At 43.9% G+C, this 18,632-nt stretch overlaps 1 protein-coding gene across 4 annotated transcripts in view; it reads left to right on the forward strand.

Moving 5' to 3' along the window:
- LOC106598556 (F-actin-uncapping protein LRRC16A) overlaps positions 1-18,632 on the forward strand; it is a 286,920-nt gene that overhangs the window by 248,386 nt on the left and 19,902 nt on the right. For all 4 annotated transcript variants that reach the window (XM_082975967.1, XM_082975965.1, XM_082975966.1 and 1 more), the window contains exons 28-30: positions 1,011-1,098; positions 2,103-2,243; positions 17,308-17,374. In XM_082975967.1, coding sequence (XP_082832093.1) covers positions 1,011-1,098; positions 2,103-2,243; positions 17,308-17,374 — 296 coding nt within the window. The remainder of the gene's footprint in view (positions 1-1,010; positions 1,099-2,102; positions 2,244-17,307; positions 17,375-18,632) is intronic.

Consider the following 18,632-nt stretch of genomic DNA (forward strand, 5'->3'; position numbering starts at 1 on the left):
GTTTCTTCCATTTGCGAATAATCGCACAAACTGTTGTCACCTTCTCACTAAGCTGCTTGGCGATGGTCTTGTAGCCCATTCCAGCCTTGTGTAGGTCTACAATCTTGTCCCTGACATCCTTGGAGAGCTCTTTGGTCTTGGCCATGGTGGAGAGTTTGGAATCTGATTGATTGATTGCTTCTGTGGACAGGTTTCTTTTATACAGGTAACAGGCTGAGATTAGGAGCACTCCCTTTAAGAGTGTGCTCCTAATCTCAGCTCGTTACCTGTATAAAAGACATCTGGGAGCCAGAAATCTTTCTGATTGAGAGGGGGTCAAATACTTATTTCCCTCATTAAAATGCAAATCAATTTCTAACATTTTTAAGATGCATTTTTCTGGATTTTTTTGTTGTTATTCTGTCTCTCACTGTTCAAATAAGCCTACCATTAAAATTATAGACTGATCATTTCTTTGTCAGTGGGCAAACGTACAAAATCAGCAGGGGATCAAATACTTTTTTCCCTCACTGTATATGGCAAGACACTTTACTCCACACTAACGGTGTCCCAACTTTCTAACGTTGCTAAAATTCACCATTATTTTTGCTGTTGTCCTGAAATCACTAACCTCGATGTCCTTGTTGTCTTGGCTGAATGAACTAGGGCCTCTGGCTGACAAGCCTGAGTACATTGAGAAGCAGTATCCTGGTATTGTGTTATCTACAGAGATGACGTGTCTGTCTGTATCCTCTGTCACTGTCTGTGTTCTGCTCATAGCAGTGGCCCTGATTGTTAGAGCCCCACTTATTGGTCCTGTAGTTGGACAGTGTGCAGGTCTCTATCCTTCTAGTGTAGATTCACACTGTCATTTAGAACGCCACAGGGTTGTTCACAGCCTGCTGGTCTGATGGCCCACACAGCCTTGCCTCAGTGTTGACCCTGTGAAGTGGGAATGAATGAAGCATCTCTCCTTTTTCTTACTTCATCCCTCTGTTTCTCTCCTCTTCACCCCTCTGTGTCTCTCCTAGTGAGGTAAAGCTGAGCCTGGCTTCCTTCCTCTCAGACCGTATCGTAGATGAGATCCTAGAAGCCCTGTCTGGCTCTCAGCACACACTGGTGAGTCTTAATCATGCCTGGAGATACAGTGCAATCACTACTCATGGTAACCATGACAACACATCACTACTCATGGTAACCATGACAACACATCACTACTCATGGTAACCATGACAACACATCACGACTCATGATAACATGACAACACATCACTACTCATGATAACCATGACAACACATCACTACTCATGGTAACCATGACAACACATCACGACTCATGACAACACATCACTACTCTTGGTAACCATGACAACACATCACTACTCATGATAACACGACAACACATCACTACTCATGGTAACCATGACAACACATCGCTACTCATGGTAACCATGACAACACATCACTAGTCATGATAACATGAAAACACATCACTACTCATGGTAACCATGACAACACATCACTACTCATGACAACACATCACTACTCATGATAACATGACAACACATCACTACTCATAATAACCATGACAACACATCACTACTCATGATAACCATGACAACACATCACTACTCATGATAACCATGACAACACATTACTACTCATGATAACCATGACAACACATTACTACTCATGATAACCATGACAACACATCACTACTCATGATAACCATGACAACACATTAGCTTGAATATTCTGTAAAATTCTAACATAGTAACAGTAATAGTGACTATAGTAACAGTAATAGTGAACATAGTAACAGTGACCATAGTAACAGTAATAGTGACTATAGTAACAGTAATAGTGACCATAGTAACAGTAATAGTGACCAAAGTAACAGTAATAGTGGACATAGTGACAGTAATAGTGACCGTAGTAACAGTAATAGTGGACATAGTGACAGTAATAGTGACCGTAGTAACAGTAATAGTGAACATAGTGACAGTAATAGTGACCGTAGTAACAGTACCAGTGAACATAGTAACAGTGACCAAAGTAACAGTAATAGTGACTATAGTAACAGTAATAGTAGTGTGATATTCATTATGTCTTGCTCCCCCCTAGGCTGACCACCTGGTGAGGAAGGAGCATCCTCTGGTCCAGCAGGAGTCTGTGGACCTGGACGTACCCGAGGAGAGGGCTCCTAAACGGGCCACCACGGAGCTGAATGAGGCAGAAAGGCTGGAGGACCTGGAGACATGCATGGTACACTACACTACACGACCATATGTTTTGTGTGAGGGCCAGGATCCTGTTCATTCTGTTTCCTGTCATGGGTTCCCCACTCATTTGGGGTTCCAGACATGTCTAATCTCAGACTGAGTGTTACAGGGAGATGAGCTAACCTTGGCTCATGTCTGGTTATCGTCCTGAAAGGCCAAAATCCTTAGTCTACCATTAAGGTTAACTGGTTCTATCTAACTGTAATGAATTAGCAGGTCCTCATGCTGTGCCTACTGGCCATGGTTGGATAGGGAGGTTGATTCATTATGGTAGGATAGGGAGGTTGATTCATTATGGTAGGATGGTAAGATAGGGAGGTTGATTCATTATGGTAGGATAGGGAGGTTGATTCATTATGGTAAGATGGTAGGATAGGGAGGTTGATTCATTATGGTAGGATGGTAAGACAGGGAGGTTGATTCATTATGGTAGGATGGTAAGATAGGGAGGTTGATTCATTATGGTAGGATGGTAAGATAGGGAGGTTGATTCATTATGGTAGGATGGTAAGATAGGGAGGTTGATTCATTATGGTAGGATGGTAGGATAGGGAGGTTGATTCATTATGGTAGGATAGGGAGGTTGATTCATTATGGTAGGATAGGGAGGTTGATTCATTATGGTAAGATTGTAGGATAGGGAGGTTGATTCATTATGGTAGGATGGTAGGATAGGGAGGTTGATTCATTATGGTAGGATAGGGAGGTTGATTCATTATGGTAGGATGGTAGGATAGGGAGGTTGATTCATTATGGTAGGATAGGGAGGTTGATTCATTATGGTAGGATAGGGAGGTGGATTCATTATGGTAGATGGTAGGATAGGGAGGTTGATTCATTATGGTAAGATGGTAAGATAGGGAGGTTGATTCATTATGGTAGGATGGTAAGACAGGGAGGTTGATTCATTATGGTAGGATGGTAAGATAGGGAGGTTGATTCATTATGGTAGGATGGTAAGATAGGGAGGTTGATTCATTATGGTAGGATGGTAAGATAGGGAGGTTGATTCATTATGGTAGGATAGGGAGGTTGATTCATTATGGTAGGATGGTAGGATAGGGGGGTTATTTTCATGATGGTAGGATAGGGAGGTTGATTCATTATGGTAAGATGGTAGAATATGGAGGTTGATTCATTATGGTACGATGGTAAGACAGGGAGATTGATTCATTATGGTAGCATGGTAAGATAGGGAGGTTGATTCATTGTGGTAGGATAGGGAGGTTGATTCATTATGGTAGGATGGTAAGATAGGGAGGTTAATTTCATTATGGTAGGATAGGGAGGTTGATTCATTATGGTAAGATGGTAGAATAGGGAGGTTGATTCATTATGGTAGGATGGTAAGACGGGAGGTTGATTCATTATGGTGCAGGGATAGGGAGGTTGATTCATTGTGGTAAGATAGGGAGGTTGATTCATTATGGTAAAATGGTAAAATAGGGAGGTTAATTCATTATGGTAGGATAGGGAGGTTGATTCATTATGGTAGGATGGTAGAATAGAGAGGTTGATTCATTATGGAAGGATGGTAAGATAGGAGGTTAATTTATTATGGTAGGATAGGTAGGATAAGGAGGTTGATTCATTATGGTAGGATGGTTCTAAGGGATTCATCCTATTGTCTTATTGGCTACTGCTTGGTGTGTCTGCTGTTGTTTACACAGCCATTAACCTCTTGGGGCTAGGTGGGACGCTAGCGTGCCACCTGTGGTGCACTCCATCAACAGCAGGTGCATTTCAAGAGCGGCAAATTTGAATCCAAATAAATGTCAAAATTCAAATTTTTCAAAAATACAACTATGTTACACCATTTGAAAGATAAACATCTCCTTAATCTAACCACGTTTTACGATTTCAAAAAGGTTTTACGGCGAAAGCATAAATTTAGAGTATGTTAGGACAGTACATTTACAAGAGTTGTGTGTAATGTTTTGTCAAGTCAAAGACAGGGTCACCAAAACCATAAAACCAGCTAAAATGATACACTAACCTTTTACAATCTCCATCAGATGACACTCCTAGGACATTATGTTAGACAATGCATGCATTTTTAGTTCTATCAAGTTCATATTTATATACAAAAACAGCGTTTTACTATGGCATTGATGTTGAGGAAATCGTTTCCCTCCAATAACCGGCAGTCAAGTCAGCGTCACAAATTAAATAATTAAAATTAGAAAACATTGGTAAAATATTATATTGTCATTTAAAGAATTATAGATTTACATCTTTTGAACGCAATCAACTTGCCAGATTTAAAAATAACCTTACTGGGAAATCACACTTTGCAATAATCTGAGCACTGTGCCCAGAAAAATACGCGTTGCGATACAGACTAGACGTCATGTTGGGGAGATCTAAAATCGAAAATACTATGTAAATAATCCATTACCTTTGATTCTCTTCATCAGATGTCACTTCCAGGTATCACAGGTCCATAACGAATGTAGTTTTGTTCAAAAAAGCTCATCATTTATGTCCAAAAATCTCCGTCTCGTTAGCACATGATGTAAGCCAGCCGGACTTCTCGTCATGAACGAGGGGAAAAAATATATTTCCGTTCGTTCAAACATGTCAAACGTTGTATAGCATAAATCATTAGGGCCTTTTTTAACCAGAACATGAATAATATTCAAGGTGGACGAATGCATAGCCTTTTATAACGTATTGGAACGAGGGTACCCAACATGAAGTAGCGCGCCAGGTGTCTAATGGGACATCACCGTTCCATGGCTCTTGTTCGGTCAGATCTCCCTCCAGAAGACTCAAAACACTTTGTAAAGGCTGGTGACATCTAGTGGAAGCAATAGGAAGTGCCAAAATATTCCTAAACCCCTGTGTTTTTCAATGGGAGAGGTTTAAAGTCAATACAACACATCAGGTATCCACTTCCTGTCAGAAAATGTCTCAGGGTTTTGCCTGCCAAATGAGTTCTGTTATACTCACAGACACCATTCAAACAGTTTTGGAAACTTTAGAGTGTTTTCTATCCATATATAATAAGTATATGCATATTCTAGTTACTGGGTAGGATTAGTAACCAGATTAAATCGGGTACATTTTTTTTATCCAGATGTGCAAATGCTGCCCCCTAGACCCAACAGGTTAAAGAGATCACAGCCATTAAAGAGATGGGGCTGGATTACACAGCCATTAAAGAGATGGGGCTGGATTACACAGCCATTAAAGAGATGGGGCTGGATTACACAGCCATTAAAGAGATGGGGTTGGATTACGCAGCCATTAAAGAGATGGGGTTGGATTACACAGCCATTAAAGAGATGGGGCTGGATTACACAGCCATTAACTTCTCTAGGGCCAGTGGGACGATCGTCCCACCTACTCAACAGCCAGTTGAATCCCGTGGCGCGTTATTCAAATACCTTAGAAATTGATTATTTGGGACCAAACCAACATTTGTTATTGAAGTAGAAGTCCTGGGAGTGCATTCTGACGAAGAACAGCAAAGGTAATACAATTTTTCTTATAGTAAATCTGACTTTGGTGAGTGCTAAACTTGCTGGGTGTCTAAATAGCTAGCCCTGTGATGCCGGGCTATCTACTCAGAATATTGCAAAATGTGCTTTCACCGAAAAGCTATTTTAAAATCAGACATAGCGAGTGCATATAGGAGTTCTGTATCTATAATTCTTAAAATTATTGTTATGTTTTTTGTGAACGTTTATCGTGAGTAATTTAGTAAATTCACCGGAAGTGTTCGGTGGGAATGCTAGTCACATGCTAGTCACATGCTAATGTAAAAAGCTGTTTTTTGATATAAATATGAACTTGATTGAGCAAAACATGCATGTATTGTATAACATAATGTCCTAGGGTTGTCATCTGATGAAGATCATCAAAGGTTAGTGCTGCATTTAGCTGTGGTTTGGGTTTATGTGACATTATATGCTAGCTTGAAAAATGGGTGTCTGATTATTTCTGGCTGGGTACTCTGCTGACATAATCTAATGTTTTGCTTTTGTTGTAAAGCCTTTTTGAAATCGGACAGTGTGGTTAGATTAACGAGAGTCTTGGCTTTAAAATGGTGTAAAATAGTCATATGTTTGAGAAATTGAAGTAATAGCATTTCTAAGGTATTTGAATATCGCGCCACAGGATTACACTGGATTACATCAGTTCTGTTATACTCACAGACATTATTTTAACAGTTTTGTAAAATTTAGTGTTTTCTATCCAATATCAATTATATGCATATCCTAGCTTCTGGGCCTGAGTAACAGGCAGTTTACTTTGGGCACCTCATTCACCCAAACTTCCGAATACTGCCCCCTAGCCCGAAGACGTTAAAGAGATGGGGCTGGATTACACAGCCATTAAAGAGATGGGGCTGGATTACACAGCCATTAAAGAGATGGGGCTGGATTACACAGCCATTAAAGAGATGGGGCTGCATTACACAGCCATTCAAGATATGGGGTTGGATTACACAGCCATTAAAGAGATGGGGCTGGATTACACAGCCATTAAAGAGATGGGGCTGGATTACACAGCCATTAAAGAGATGGGGCTGCATTACACAGCCATTAAAGAGATGGGGCTGGATTACACAACCATTAAAGAGATGGGGCTGGATTACACAGCCATTAAAGAGATGGGGCTGGATTACACAGCCATTAAAGAGATGGGGCTGGATTACGCAGCCATTAAAGAGATGGGGCTGGATTACGCAGCCATTAAAGAGATGGGGCTGGATTACACAGCCATTAAAGAGATGGGGCTGGATTACACAGCCATTAAAGAGATGTGGCTGGATTACACAGCCATTAAAGAGATGGGGCTGGATTACACAGCCATTAAAGAGATGGGGTTGGATTCATCCATTCAAGGTTTGGACAGGAGAAGACCTATACCTCTCTTGTACCTATAGCCTCCATATGGTTAATTAACTTTCCTCCCTCCCTCCCTCCCTCCTCATCCTCTCTCCCTTCCTCCCTCCCTTCCTCCCTCCCTCTCTCCCATCCTCTCTCCTTCCCTCCCATCCTCTCTCCTTCCCTCCCATCCTCTCTCCTTCCCTCCCTCCTATCATATCTCCTCCATTCCTCCATCCCTCCTATCCTCTCTCCTCCCATCCTCCCTCCCTCCCATCATCTCTCCTCCATTCCTCCATCCCTCCTATCCTCTCTCCTCCCATCCTCCCTCCCTCCCTCCCTCCCTCCCTCCCTCCCATCATCTCTCCTCCATTCCTCCATCCCTCCTATCCTCTCTCCTCCCATCCTCCCTCTCTCTCTCCCTCCCTCCCATCATCTCTCCTCCATTCCTCCATCCCTCCTATCCTCTCTCCTCCCATCCTCCCTCCCTCCCATCATCTCTCCTCCATTCCTCCATCCCTCCTATCCTCTCTCCTCCCATCCTCCCTCTCTCTCTCCCTCCCTCCCATCATCTCTCCTCCATTCCTCCATCCCTCCTATCCTCTCTCCTCCCATCCTCCCTCCCTCCCTAAGTAGTGTATTAATTAAGTCCTTTCATCAAGGCTGCCTGTGTTTCCTGTCTAAATTAATCTCATTAAGAGCAGCATTACTGCCCGTCTTTGTAGCGGCGTACATCAGTGATACACTCACAGAGAGGCCTGGGTCTTATTCACTAGGCATGAAACCAAAGACAACATCTTGAAACGGAAGGTTTTTATCTGAATTTGTCCAGTAAGAAACACTTGTTTTTACATTTTTTGTTGCACAATGTTTTGAAACGTTTTGCTTTGGTAAACACTAATGAATACAACCCTGCTACCCTGCCACTCACATGGGAGGTGTTTTTCTCCCTGTAGTGGTAGATATGATCTGGTTGTTGTCCTAATAGGTTAAACCACAGCCATTTACACGGCTCTGGGTTAATGTCCCAAAGCATTTCAAATGGATTCCATCTCATTGTTTACCTGAATAAGCTTTAACCTTCCAGCCTTGAGTTCTCTCTCTCTCTCTCTCTCTCTCTCTCTAATGATCTACCTATAGAGTTCTCTCTCTCTAATGATCTACCTATAGAGTTCTCTCTCTCTCTAATGATCTACCTATAGAGTTCTCTCTCTCTCTAATGATCTACCTATAGAGTTCTCTCTCTCTCTAATGATCTACCTATAGAGTTCTCTCTCTCTCTAATGATCTACCTATAGAGTTCTCTCTCTCTAATGATCTACCTATAGAGTTCTCTCTCTCTCTAATGATCTACCTATAGAGTTCTCTCTCTCTCTAATGATCTACCTATAGAGTTCTCTCTCTCTAATGATCTACCTATAGAGTTCTCTCTCTCTAATGATCTACCTATAGAGTTCTCTCTCTCTCTCTAATGATCTACCTATAGAGTTCTCTCTCTCTCTAATGATCTACCTATAGAGTTCTCTCTCTCTCTAATGATCTACCTATAGAGTTCTCTCTCTCTCTCTAATGATCTACCTATAGAGTTCTCTCTCTCTCTAATGATCTACCTATAGAGTTCTCTCTCTCTAATGATCTACCTATAGAGTTCTCTCTCTCTCTAATGATCTACCTATAGAGTTCTCTCTCTCTCTAATGATCTACCTATAGAGTTCTCTCTCTCTAATGATCTACCTATAGAGTTCTCTCTCTCTAATGATCTACCTATAGAGTTCTCTCTCTCTCTAATGATCTACCTATAGAGTTCTCTCTCTCTCTCTAATGATCTACCTATAGAGTTCTCTCTCTCTCTAATGATCTACCTATAGAGTTCTCTCTCTCTAATGATCTACCTATAGAGTTCTCTCTCTCTAATGATCTACCTATAGAGTTCTCTCTCTCTCTAATGATCTACCTATAGAGTTCTCTCTCTCTAATGATCTACCTATAGAGTTCTCTCTCTCTCTAATGATCTACCTATAGAGTTCTCTCTCTCTCTCTAATGATCTACCTATAGAGTTCTCTCTCTCTCTAATGATCTACCTATAGAGTTCTCTCTCTCTCTAATGATCTACCTATAGAGTTCTCTCTCTCTAATGATCTACCTATAGAGTTCTCTCTCTCTCTAATGATCTACCTATAGAGTTCTCTCTCTCTAATGATCTACCTATAGAGTTCTCTCTCTCTAATGATCTACCTATAGAGTTCTCTCTCTCTAATGATCTACCTATAGAGTTCTCTCTCTCTAATGATCTACCTATAGAGTTCTCTCTCTCTAATGATCTACCTATAGAGTTCTCTCTCTCTAATGATCTACCTATAGAGTTCTCTCTCTCTCTAATGATCTACCTATAGAGTTCTCTCTCTCTCTCTAATGATCTACCTATAGAGTTCTCTCTCTCTAATGATCTACCTATAGAGTTCTCTCTCTCTAATGATCTACCTATAGAGTTCTCTCTCTCTCTCTAATGATCTACCTATAGAGTTCTCTCTCTCTAATGATCTACCTATAGAGTTCTCTCTCTCTAATGATCTACCTATAGAGTTCTCTCTCTCTCTAATGATCTACCTATAGAGTTCTCTCTCTCTCTCTAATGATCTACCTATAGAGTCTCTCTCTCTCTAATGATCTACCTATAGAGTTCTCTCTCTCTAATGATCTACCTATAGAGTTCTCTCTCTCTAATGATCTACCTATAGAGTTCTCTCTCTCTCTAATGATCTACCTATAGAGTTCTCTCTCTCTCTAATGATCTACCTATAGAGTTCTCTCTCTCTAATGATCTACCTATAGAGTTCTCTCTCTCTCTAATGATCTACCTATAGAGTTCTCTCTCTCTCTCTAATGATCTACCTATAGAGTTCTCTCTCTCTCTCTAATGATCTACCTATAGAGTTCTCTCTCTCTCTAATGATCTACCTATAGAGTTCTCTCTCTCTCTAATGATCTACCTATAGAGTTCTCTCTCTCTAATGATCTACCTATAGAGTTCTCTCTCTCTCTAATGATCTACCTATAGAGTTCTCTCTCTCTCTCTAATGATCTACCTATAGAGTTCTCTCTCTCTCTAATGATCTACCTATAGAGTTCTCTCTCTCTCTAATGATCTACCTATAGAGTTCTCTCTCTCTAATGATCTACCTATAGAGTTCTCTCTCTCTAATGATCTACCTATAGAGTCTCTCTCTCTCTAATGATCTACCTATAGAGTTCTCTCTCTCTCTCTCTAATGATCTACCTATAGAGTTCTCTCTCTCTAATGATCTACCTATAGAGTTCTCTCTCTCTAATGATCTACCTATAGAGTTCTCTCTCTCTCTCTAATGATCTACCTATAGAGTTCTCTCTCTCTAATGATCTACCTATAGAGTTCTCTCTCTCTCTCTAATGATCTACCTATAGAGTTCTCTCTCTCTCTCTAATGATCTACCTATAGAGTTCTCTCTCTCTAATGATCTACCTATAGAGTTCTCTCTCTCTAATGATCTACCTATAGAGTTCTCCTCTCTCTAATGATCTACCTATAGAGTTCTCTCTCTCTAATGATCTACCTATAGAGTTCTCTCTCTCTAATGATCTACCTATAGAGTTCTCTCTCTCTAATGATCTACCTATAGAGTTCTCTCTCTCTAATGATCTACCTATAGAGTTCTCTCTCTCTCTCTAATGATCTACCTATAGAGTTCTCTCTCTCTCTCTAATGATCTACCTATAGAGTTCTCTCTCTCTCTCTAATGATCTACCTATAGAGTCTCTCTCTCTCTCTAATGATCTACCTATAGAGTTCTCTCTCTCTAATGATCTACCTATAGAGTTCTCTCTCTCTCTCTAATGATCTACCTATAGAGTTCTCTCTCTCTCTCTAATGATCTACCTATAGAGTTCTCTCTCTCTAATGATCTACCTATAGAGTTCTCTCTCTCTAATGATCTACCTATAGAGTTCTCTCTCTCTAATGATCTACCTATAGAGTTCTCTCTCTCTCTCTAATGATCTACCTATAGAGTTCTCTCTCTCTCTCTAATGATCTACCTATAGAGTTCTCTCTCTCTCTAATGATCTACCTATAGAGTTCTCTCTCTCTAATGATCTACCTATAGAGTTCTCTCTCTCTCTCTAATGATCTACCTATAGAGTTCTCTCTCTCTCTAATGATCTACCTATAGAGTTCTCTCTCTCTCTAATGATCTACCTATAGAGTTCTCTCTCTCTCTAATGATCTACCTATAGAGTTCTCTCTCTCTAATGATCTACCTATAGAGTTCTCTCTCTCTAATGATCTACCTATAGAGTTCTCTCTCTCTCTAATGATCTACCTATAGAGTTCTCTCTCTCTCTCTAATGATCTACCTATAGAGTTCTCTCTCTCTCTAATGATCTACCTATAGAGTTCTCTCTCTCTAATGATCTACCTATAGAGTTCTCTCTCTCTAATGATCTACCTATAGAGTTCTCTCTCTCTCTAATGATCTACCTATAGAGTTCTCTCTCTCTAATGATCTACCTATAGAGTTCTCTCTCTCTCTCTAATGATCTACCTATAGAGTTCTCTCTCTCTCTAATGATCTACCTATAGAGTTCTCTCTCTCTCTCTAATGATCTACCTATAGAGTTCTCTCTCTCTCTCTAATGATCTACCTATAGAGTTCTCTCTCTCTCTAATGATCTACCTATAGAGTTCTCTCTCTCTAATGATCTACCTATAGAGTTCTCTCTCTCTAATGATCTACCTATAGAGTTCTCTCTCTCTAATGATCTACCTATAGAGTTCTCTCTCTCTAATGATCTACCTATAGAGTTCTCTCTCTCTCTAATGATCTACCTATAGAGTTCTCTCTCTCTCTCTAATGATCTACCTATAGAGTTCTCTCTCTCTAATGATCTACCTATAGAGTTCTCTCTCTCTAATGATCTACCTATAGAGTTCTCTCTCTCTAATGATCTACCTATAGAGTTCTCTCTCTCTCTCTAATGATCTACCTATAGAGTTCTCTCTCTCTCTCTAATGATCTACCTATAGAGTTCTCTCTCTCTAATGATCTACCTATAGAGTCTCTCTCTCTCTAATGATCTACCTATAGAGTTCTCTCTCTCTAATGATCTACCTATAGAGTTCTCTCTCTCTCTCTAATGATCTACCTATAGAGTTCTCTCTCTCTCTCTAATGATCTACCTATAGAGTTCTCTCTCTCTAATGATCTACCTATAGAGTTCTCTCTCTCTCTCCAGTGTCTTTTCATTTTTCTTCTGAATTCATTGAGCCTTTATCTTCTCTCCTTTCCCTTCTTTTCTGCTCTTTTCTCTCCTTCCTTCCTTCCTTCTCCTTCCTTCCTTCCTCTTCTTCCTTCCTTCCTTCCTCTTCCTTCCTTCCTTCCTTCCTCCTTCCTTCCTTCCTTCCTTCCTTCCTTACTTCGTTCCTTCCTTCTTCCTTCCCCTTCCTTCCTTCCTTCCTTCCTTCCTTCCTTCCTTCCTTCTTTCCTTCTTTCCTTCTTCCTTCTTCCTTCCTTCTTTCCTTCTTTCCTTCTTCCTTCTCTTCCCTCCTTCTCTTTCAACCTTTGCATCATGGAGACTCTATGCTGCACCAGTGTAAGTAACTCTCGACTCTCTCACTATTTTTCAGTCTTTCTCTCACCCACCCTGTTCTGTATGTCTGTCTGTCCACTAGCTGGTACAGTAACACAAAGACCATCCTTGTTCAGTCCTCTCTCTCTCTCTCTCTCTCTCTCTCTCTCTCTCTCTCTCTCTCTCTCTCTCTCTCTCTCTCTCTCTCTCTCTCTCATTTTATCTGAGCCATCAGAATGTGGCAGCCCTGAGGGGAAACTGGCCCGACAGACACTAGCCCTCCCCTCCACTCTTCCCTTCCTCCCCTGCCTCTCTCCCTCCCTTGCCTCCCTCTCTGCCCAGCCTGGCCCAACGTGAACTGACTACTGAGTTGGATCTGTTGGTTCAGACCTGGTCCGGTTAGAGATTGAGGCCATTTTAATCTCTTCAAGAGATGAAAATCTCTGTTGGCTCTGAAACAGGATTTGATGAAAAGCATCTTTTGAACAAGACACAAGAGTTTTTATCTGTCAGATGGTGAGCGTGTGGGGCCTGACACAGTGAGAGAGGACAGTGGGGCCTGACGCGGTGAGATAGGACAGTGGGGCCTGACGCGGTGAGATAGGACAGTGGGGCCTGACGCGGTGAGATAGGACAGTGGGGCCTGACGCGGTGAGATAGGACAGTGGGGCCTGGCGCGGGGAGAGAGGACAGTGGGGCCTGGCGCGGGGAGAGAGGACAGTGGGGCCTGGCGCGGGGAGAGAGGACAGTGGGGCCTGGCGCGGGGAGAGAGGACAGTGGGGCCTGGCGCGGGGAGAGAGGACAGTGGGGCCTGGCGCGGGGAGAGAGGACAGTGGGGCCTGACGCGGGGAGATAGGACAGTGGGGCCTGACGCGGGGAGATAGGACAGTGGGGCCTGGCGCGGTGAGATAGGACAGTGGGGCCTGACGCGGTGAGATAGGACAGTGGGGCCTGACGCGGTGAGATAGGACAGTGGGGCCTGGCGCGGTGAGATAGGACAGTGGGGCCTGATGCGGTGAGATAGGACAGTGGGGCCTGACGCGGTGAGATAGGACAGTGGGGCCTGGCGCGGTGAGATAGGACAGTGGGGCCTGGCGCGGTGAGATAGGACAGTGGGGCCTGGCGCGGTGAGATAGGACAGTGGGGCCTGATGCGGTGAGATAGGACAGTGGGGCCTGACGCGGTGAGATAGGACAGTGGGGCCTGGCGCGGTGAGATAGGACAGTGGGGCCTGATGCGGTGAGATGGGACAGTGGGGCCTGATGCGGTGAGATGGGACAGTGGGGCCTGAAGCGGAGAGATGGGACAGTGGGGCCTGAAGCGGAGAGATGGGACAGTGGGGCCTGAAGCGCGGAGAGATGGGACAGTGGGGCCTGAAGCGCGGGGAGAGAGGACAGTGGGGCCTGAAGCGCGGGGAGAGAGGACAGTGGGGCCTGGCGCGGGGAGAGAGGACAGTGGGGCCTGGCGCGGGGAGAGAGGACAGTGGGGCCTGGCGCGGGGAGAGAGGACAGTGGGGCCTGGCGCGGGGAGAGAGGACAGTGGGGCCTGGCGCGGGGAGAGAGGACAGTGGGGCCTGACGCGGTGAGAGAGGACAGTGGGGCCTGGCGCGGGGAGAGAGGACAGTGGGGCCTGGCGCGGGGAGAGAGGACAGTGGGGCCTGGCGCGGGGAGAGAGGACAGTGGGGCCTGGCGCGGGGAGAGAGGACAGTGGGGCCTGGCGCGGTGAGAGAGGACAGTGGGGCCTGGCGCGGTGAGATGGGACAGTGGGGCCTGACACGCGGAGAGAGGACAGTGGGGCCTGGCGCGGGGAGAGAGGACAGTGGGGCCTGGCGCGGGGAGAGAGGACAGTGGGGCCTGGCGCGGGGAGAGAGGACAGTGGGGCCTGGCGCGGGGAGAGAGGACAGTGGGGCCTGGCGCGGGGAGAGAGGACAGTGGGGCCTGGCGCGGGGAGAGAGGACAGTGGGGCCTGGCGCGGGGAGAGAGGACAGTGGGGCCTGACGCGGGGAGAGAGGACAGTGGGGCCTGACGCGGGGAGATAGGACAGTGGGGCCTGGCGCGGGGAGATAGGACAGTGGGGCCTGGCGCGGGGAGATAGGACAGTGGGGCCTGAAGCGGTGAGATAGGACAGTGGGGCCTGGCGCGGGGAGATAGGACAGTGGGGCCTGGCGCGGGGAGATAGGACAGTGGGGCCTGACGCGGGGAGATAGGACAGTGGGGCCTGGCGCGGGGAGATAGGACAGTGGGGCCCGGCGCGGGGAGAGATCATATCTTGTTGCAAGTATTTGCTTGTCAAACTCCTGATGCAATACCCCTCCCTCATTGCATCATTCCACACTGCACTGCTGGAACACCACATGTTGTGTTCCATGTTCACCTGGTCATGATGTCACACACAGTGTCACAATGTCACCTGAAATACTGTTGTCTTCACTTCACTCACTGTGTGTCAAATCTCCCTCTCTGGTATATTCATGAGAAGCATCCATAGATGATTGTGTTGATACTGTATGATATATATCTGATAGGAAAGAGGATTATGGTTATGCTGGGGTGATGGGGAACAGACAGTTATTGTATCAGAGATACTGATTAGAAGTAGTTTTGTGACCAAGGGCTCAGATCCTGAAAGATGAAATAACCAAGGAGATCTGGATGGTACTGGCCAAGAGCTCTCGCTCTCTCTCTCTGGCGCTCTCTCTCTCTCTGTCTCTCTCTCTGGCTCTCTCTCTCTCTCTCTCTGGCGCTCTCTCTCTCTCTGTCTCTCTCTCTGGCTCTCTCTCTCTCTCTCTCTGGCGCTCTCTCTCTCTCTGTCTCTCTCTCTGGCTCTCTCTCTCTCTCTCTCTCTCTCTCTCTCTCTGGCTCTCTCTCTCTGTCTCTCTCTCTCTGTCTCTCTCTCTCTGGCTCTCTCTCTCTGGCTCTCTCTCTCTCTCTCTCTGGCTCTCTCTCTCTGTCTCTCTCTCTCTGTCTCTCTCTCTCTGGCTCTCTCTCTCTCTCTCTCTCTGGCTCTCTCTCTCTCTCTGGCTCTCTCTCTCTGTCTCTCTCTCTCTGTCTCTCTCTCTCTGTCTCTCTCTCTCTGTCTCTCTCTCTCTGGCTCTCTCTCTCTCTCTCTCTGGCTCTCTTTTTCTCACTCTCTCTCTGGCTCTCTTTCTCTCGCTCTCTCTCTGGCTCTGTCTCTCTCTCTCTCTGGCTCTCTCTCTCTCTGGCTCTCTCTCTCTTTCTCTCTTTCTCTCCAGTTAAAAAGAGCTGGCCAAGTGTATCACATCTCTAGCACAAAGCTTTATTATTGTTTCACCCTCGTGTTTTATGATTTTAAAAAAATCTCATTCAGTGTGTAAAGAGTGGGGATGTGAAATGTCATTTAGGGTAATGGTCAGGACTTTTAAAGGTTGCCGTTAGAGTTATGCTTACATCTCCTGTTAGTTAGTGTTCTGTCCTGTCAATATTGATGCAGCAGTACACATCTCCTGTTAGTTAGTGTTCTGTCCTGTCAATATTGATGCAGCAGTACACATCTCCTGTTAGTTAGTGTTCTGTCCTGTCAATATTGATGCAGCAGTACACATCTCCTGTTAGTTAGTGTTCTGTCCTGTCAATATTGATGCAGCAGTACACATCTCCTGTTAGTGTTCTGTCCTGTCAATATTGATGCAGCAGTACACATCTCCTGTTAGTTAGTGTTCTGTCCTGTCAATATTGATGCAGCAGTACACATCTCCTGTTAGTTAGTGTTCTGTCCTGTCAATATTGATGCAGCAGTACACATCTCCTGTTAGTTAGTGTTCTGTCCTGTCAATATTGATGCAGCAGTACACATCTCCTGTTAGTTAGTGTTCTGTCCTGTCAATATTGATGCAGCAGTACACATCTCCTGTTAGTTAGTGTTCTGTCCTGTCAATATTGATGCAGCAGTACACATCTCCTGTTAGTGTTCTGTCCTGTCAATATTGATGCAGCAGTACACATCTCCTGTTAGTTAGTGTTCTGTCCTGTCAATATTGATGCAGCAGTACACATCTCCTGTTAGTTAGTGTTCTGTCCTGTCAATATTGATGCAGCAGTACACATCTCCTGTTAGTTAGTGTTCTGTCCTGTCAATATTGATGCAGCAGTACACATCTCCTGTTAGTTAGTGTTCTGTCCTGTCAATATTGATGCAGCAGTACACATCTCCTGTTAGTTAGTGTTCTGTCCTGTCAATATTGATGCAGCAGTACACATCTCCTGTTAGTTAGTGTTCTGTCCTGTCAATATTGATGCAGCAGTACACATCTCCTGTTAGTTAGTGTTCTGTCCTGTCAATATTGATGCAGCAGTACACATCTCCTGTTAGTTAGTGTTCTGTCCTCATTTTTGGTTTGGTTTTGTTTTGGTAGCGAGAGGGGAAAAACCGAACAAGATAAAGATCACTTCATCTTTTACGCAAACTAGTATTGAAATGATGTGTTGAATTCAAATGCAGCATTGACACATTACACTCAGTGAAGTGTGTTTTGTGTCTGTGGATGAAGATGGACATCCCAGTCTACTGTAAGAGGGCTGGCTGAGTATCAGAAGGTTTTGGTGATAGTAGTTATGGCGTCTCTTATGAGTAAATATCTGTGTTCTTTCCAGATGACTCCCAAGTCCAAGAGGAAAAGCATCCACAGTAGAATGCTCCGTCCAGTTTCTCGTGCCTTCGGTGAGTCTCCTCGACCAAGCAGACAGCTAGTATCAGATCAACGTTGTGACGTGTGGACCATGACAGATTGTTGTTGTGTTACTACTGCCTGTACTAGAAGCTGATAAATAATGAACTAGATAACATACCTCTAGTTTTAGGTTCTGACAGAGAGCTGGTTTAGATAACACACCTCTAGTTTTAGGTTCTGACAGAGAGCTGGCTGTAGATAACATACCTCTAGTTTTAGGTTCTGACAGAGAGCTGGTTTAGATAACATACCTCTAGTTTTAGGTTCTGACAGAGAGCTGGTCTAGATAACATACCTCTAGTTTTAGGTTCTGACAGAGAGCTGGTTTAGATAACATACCTCTAGTTTTAGGTTCTGACAGAGAGCTGGTTTAGATAACATACCTCTAGTTTTAGGTTCTGACAGAGAGCTGGCTCTAGATAACATACCTCTAGTTTTAGGTTCTGACAGAGAGCTGGTTTAGATAACATACCTCTAGTTTTAGGTTCTGACAGAGAGCTGGTTTAGATAACATACCTCTAGTTTTAGGTTCTGACAGAGAGCTGGTTTAGATAACATACCTCTAGTTTGAGGTTCTGACAGAGAGCTGGTTTAGATAACATACCTCTAGTTTTAGGTTCTGACAGAGAGCTGGTTTAGATAACATACCTCTAGTTTTAGGTTCTGACAGAGAGCTGGCTCTAGATAACATACCTCTAGTTTTAGGTTCTGACAGAGAGCTGGCTCTAGATAACATACCTCTAGTTTTAGGTTCTGACAGAGAGCTGGTTTAGATAACATACCTCTAGTTTTAGGTTCTGACAGAGAGCTGGTTTAGATAACATACCTCTAGTTTTAGGTTCTGACAGAGAGCTGGCTCTAGATAACATACCTCTAGTTTTAGGTTCTGACAGAGAGCTGGCTCTAGATAACATACCTCTAGTTTTAGGTTCTGACAGAGAGCTGGTTTAGATAACATACCTCTAGTTTTAGGTTCTGACAGAGAGCTGGTTTAGATAACATACCTCTAGTTTTAGGTTCTGACAGAGAGCTGGTTTAGATAACATACCTCTAGTTTTAGGTTCTGACAGAGAGCTGGTTTAGATAACATACCTCTAGTTTTAGGTTCTGACAGAGAGCTGGTTTAGATAACATACCTCTAGTTTTAGGTTCTGACAGAGAGCTGGCTCTAGATAACATACCTCTAGTTTTAGGTTCTGACAGAGAGTTTTCTTCTTTTGTTTTATATAACTATGTTTTAGATAGAAG

Source organism: Salmo salar, chromosome 05, assembly GCF_965601325.2.
Source record: "Salmo salar chromosome 05, fSalSal1, whole genome shotgun sequence".
In the NCBI taxonomy this organism is placed as follows: Eukaryota; Metazoa; Chordata; class Actinopteri; order Salmoniformes; family Salmonidae; genus Salmo; species Salmo salar.